The 4,075-nt window shown below is 59.0% G+C and overlaps 1 protein-coding gene across 5 annotated transcripts in view; it reads right to left on the reverse strand.

Moving 5' to 3' along the window:
• CPAMD8 (C3 and PZP like alpha-2-macroglobulin domain containing 8) overlaps positions 1-4,075 on the reverse strand; it is an 82,784-nt gene that overhangs the window by 71,081 nt on the left and 7,628 nt on the right. For all 5 annotated transcript variants that reach the window (XR_005781440.1, XR_005781438.1, XR_005781437.1 and 2 more), the window contains exons 4-8: positions 3,774-3,939; positions 3,644-3,696; positions 3,276-3,293; positions 2,808-2,862; positions 502-615 (exon numbers count right to left, since the gene is read on the reverse strand). Coding sequence is in view for 1 of the 5 variants with exons in the window: in XM_040444838.1 (XP_040300772.1) it covers positions 502-615; positions 2,808-2,862; positions 3,276-3,293; positions 3,644-3,696; positions 3,774-3,939 (406 nt within the window). In the remaining 4 variants the exon portion in view is untranslated. The remainder of the gene's footprint in view (positions 1-501; positions 616-2,807; positions 2,863-3,275; positions 3,294-3,643; positions 3,697-3,773; positions 3,940-4,075) is intronic.

Below are 4,075 nucleotides of genomic sequence, written 5' to 3' on the forward strand. Positions count from 1 at the left end.
GGAAGGGAATTCTGCTACAGTATGGATGAATCTGGAGGCCATTATGCTGAGTGCTAATAAGCCAGACACAAAAGGATAATACCGTATGATCCCGCTCACACGAAGCACCTAGACGAGTCAGACCCAGAGAAACAACGAGTAGGATGGAGGGTGCCAGGGTCCGGGGGAGGGGACAAGGGGTCAGCGTTTAATGGGGACCAAGTTTCAGTCTGGAAGGATGAGAAAGATCTGGAAATGGATGCTGGTGATGGCTGTCCAACAACATGAATATCCTTAACACAACAGAAGTATACACTTACGAGTAGTTAAGATGGCCAATTTTGTCACGTATGGTTCATGACAATCCTTTAAAGAAGGAAATGACAAAGTGCCCAGCTGTCTGCACCGATCCCCCAGTGAACGGGGCTCCTGCCACTCACCCCCATCACCGATGTCACCACTGAGTCTACTGTGGTTTCTCCCAGATGTGAAATCCCAAGATCCCAACATTCTCTGGCTTACCATACTTCTGAACTTCAAAGGACTTGTTGTACACGTGGCCTTGCATTTCGACAAAAATGAACCATTCTCCCAGCACCGGCTGGTCGGACAGGGGGAAGGTCATGTTGGCGACGCCTGTGTGAAGAGAGACCACCCGTCATCCTGGGGCGAGTGCACGTGCAGGGTGCCAGCTGGGCGCAGCGAGGACGGAACAGAGGCACCCCAGGGACCTGCACCCCCCACCCTGCCCAGAGCCAAACCTCGGGGAAACCAGAGACGAGGCCAAGGCCCGGGCTGGCGGGGGTCTGTGCCCAACAAGCTCCCCCGCAGGTCACCCTTCAGCTTCCTGGGGGAGCCCTGTGGCCAAGACGCCACGCGGACAGGGAGGTGACAGGCCATGGAGACAGGCCACCACGCTCAGCCACTCTGTTTCCCGCCTGAGCCAACTCCCAGCCTCGGCACTGCTGACATTTGGGGCTGGGTCGCAGTCCACGGTTGGGGACATCGGGGGACACTGAGTGGCGTCTCTGGCCTCCACCCACGCGATGCCAGTAGCTCCTCCCCCCACGTCACGGCGACCCCCAAGTACCCCCCACGGAATGCTACATCCCCTGGGGGCAGAACCCACCCCCTGCCCACCAGTCTGCTACCCAAACTGAACACAGATTCTCAACAGGCTTCAAGACCGGACCTGCTCTCCCTGCAAATGGGCAGCCGGAAATGCCAGCGGCCTCCGGGACAGGGGGCAGCCTTTGCCCTGGGTCTGCTCCTTGGAACCCCGGCTGGCGCGGATACTGGGAGGAGAGTCAGGGCGGCATTTTGCACGCGCCCCGCCGCGGGGGAGTCTGAAGGGGTGCGTAGACTCCAAACCGCTGGGGGATCTTTCCCTCCTGAGTGTGACGCGCTCTGCCTGTCCCCAACAGTGACACCGTGCTGGCAGTTCTCACTGGGACTCCCGTGAAAACCCAGATTCCAACAGCACCCTCTGCTTCCCTCCGCCACTCTGGAATTGGAAAACGCGACGGCAAAAGGTCCCTTTCCTCACGTATTCTGAGCCTTTGATGGTCAGAGGACACTTAGGGTACATGTCACCAGCGCGCATTTTTTCCATGGGGCCTCAGCCAGGAGCAAAATCACACCAGTTGAGCACCTCTGGCCTACATATATCACAAGGGGGTTAAAAAATTCTTTTTAATGTTTATTTATTCTTGAGAGAGAGAGAGAAAGGGAGCCTAGGTGGGGGAGGGACACAGAGAGAGAGGGAGACACAGAATCCGAAGCAGGCTCCAGGATCTGAGCCGTCAGCACAGAGCCCGACGTGGGGCTCGAACTCACAAGCCGTGAGATCACGAGCTGAGCCGAAGTCTGATGCTTATCCGACTGAGCCACCCCGGCGCCCTGCAAGGGGTGTTTTAAACGGGAGGCTAGCTGTTCCCTTCCTCTGTGTTCTTCAGATCACCTCCACACACCTCCCCGCAATCCAAGACGCCCCCGATCTCACTGTTGCTTCTGCTGTCAGCACTCCTGACTCCCGGGGCCTCCCTCCTGTTCCCAGCCTCACTCTCCCTGACATCCACTGGCCTCTGTCTGGAACGCGTTCCCTGTCCCCCCACTTTTCCTGGCTAACTTCCGCTCCTTCTTCACTTCGTTGCTGGAAAGGCTCTTCCTCCCGGCAGCCTTCCAGGATTGTCTCTGCTGCCCCAGGCTGGGCAACAACCCCATTCTGCTCTCTCTCGGTTTGTATTTCTCCTTCCTAGCACTCATCATGGTGGACGTCATCGCCTGTTATCGCTTAGTCGATGTCTGCTTCCCCCGCTGGCCTGGAAGTTCACCCTTTGTCAGCGGCAATGTCAGTGCCCCACTGATAGGAAAAGAGAGAGAGTTGTCCTGCCCTTGGCTCCGCCGCAGCCCGTGCAGCCCCAGACTCCGAACTCAAGGAAGCCCTGTCCCTGCTCGTCAGCCCTCCCCAAGCCTTCTAGAGATGCTGCACTCTTACATCCGGCTCGCAGAGGCAGTCGGGGGTCCAGGAGCCCCTGAGGGGATGATGACACGAAACACCTGCGCTGGGAGGAAGATGTGGAGGGGGGCTTGGCGCCCACAAACAAGACCGTGATGGTCCCGAAAGGCCTCAAGTTATGTGCAGGAGCCCCAGCCAGATGCCGGGACCAGAGAAGCATGGGTGGGGGTGCCACGCTGCAGGGAAGGGCTGGTGGGGTCCCAGGCAGAGCACATTCTATCTTCCTGGAAGATCTGTTGCACCTGCCGCCCAAAGGTGCAGCCCCCCAAGCCGCAGAAGGAAGAAGGGGAGGGAACGGGAAGAGGTTTACCGCAGCAGAGTGGCTCCAAGTGTCTCCACTCCATCATCCTCGAGCCCCTGGGGTCCTGCGGGGGACAAGCGCGCACAGTGAACTCAGGGCGCCCAGCTTGTGTCCAACGCACGTGAGCACCCCGGAGCCCTCTCTCTCTCTCTCGGGTGGGACAAGCATGGAGGACAGGCCCCCAGATTAGCCATTTACACGGGAGCAAATGAACCCTCAAGACACTGAAGGGACTTGTGTGCGAACACGGGGACAAAGGGGCCAGATCTGCTCCTCGTTTAGGGAGCTGTGTGCAAATCTACAGACAGACACACACTTGGCTTGTCCCAGGGCAGATCCGGGGCCCGGGATGGACCCGGCCCCCGGCTTGGGAGGTGCTGGGACAGGCAGGATCTACCTCGACAGCAGACAGTCGGGGAAGACAGACCAGGTCTGCAGAGAGCAGGTTAATCGGCCCCAAGTCAGAGCTACACTCACCAGAATGTAGGCTTCCAGCTGCAACACAGACAGACAGACAGACAGGCAGTGAGCAAACCCCCCTATAAAGCCCCCGCCCTCTGAGCACGCTGCCACATGCCCACCAGTGCTCTGGCCTCCCCGTGTCCCACGGACCTCCCCCTGGCTCCCCAGGGGACTTGGAGCCACAGGGAAAAATGAGAACGGAGGTAGAAACCAGAAGGAATTGGGAAGAAAGACCCGTTGCTGGTGGTGCCCCTGGCCAGGTGGTCCCGGTTGGAGGGGGGGCAGGGGGGTGTTCCAGGCACATGGTTTTATTGGTGTTTTTTGGTTTTGGGGGGTTTTTTGTTAAGTTTATCCAGGCACATGGTTTTAGATGCTGCTCTCACCTTCCTGCTGACAGGCCTCAGGTTTGGGGTGACAGTGAAGATGCTTATAAGCACTGGAAGAAAAGGAGACAGTCATGCGGCAGCTCAGGCCATGGCCGGCCCTCCCCTCAAGCCTGCACGAGCCGCCCACCTCGGTGCTGGGGCTTGTACACTGGCTTGTCCGTCTGGATGAACACGGAGACGCCCCGGCCGTCCACAGTCACGGAGGTCTGGTTGTGGAAGAGAGGGCCCTCCTCTGCCCTCCGGCCGCGGCCCCACACCTGCAGGAGGGCCTGGCCCTGGAGGCCCGTGGGCACCTGCAGGCAGAGCACAGAACTTGGCGAACGACAAGACATTTCTCAATCTCGGCGCTGCTGACCCTGAAGGACTGGATCATTCGTTGCAGCGGGGGCCATCCTGTCACTGCAGGGTGTTGAGGAGCATCCCTGGCCT

The sequence above is a fragment of the Herpailurus yagouaroundi genome, unplaced genomic scaffold (assembly GCF_014898765.1).
Source record: "Herpailurus yagouaroundi ecotype Mexico unplaced genomic scaffold, PumYag 193, whole genome shotgun sequence".
NCBI classification, from domain to species: Eukaryota; Metazoa; Chordata; class Mammalia; order Carnivora; family Felidae; genus Herpailurus; species Herpailurus yagouaroundi.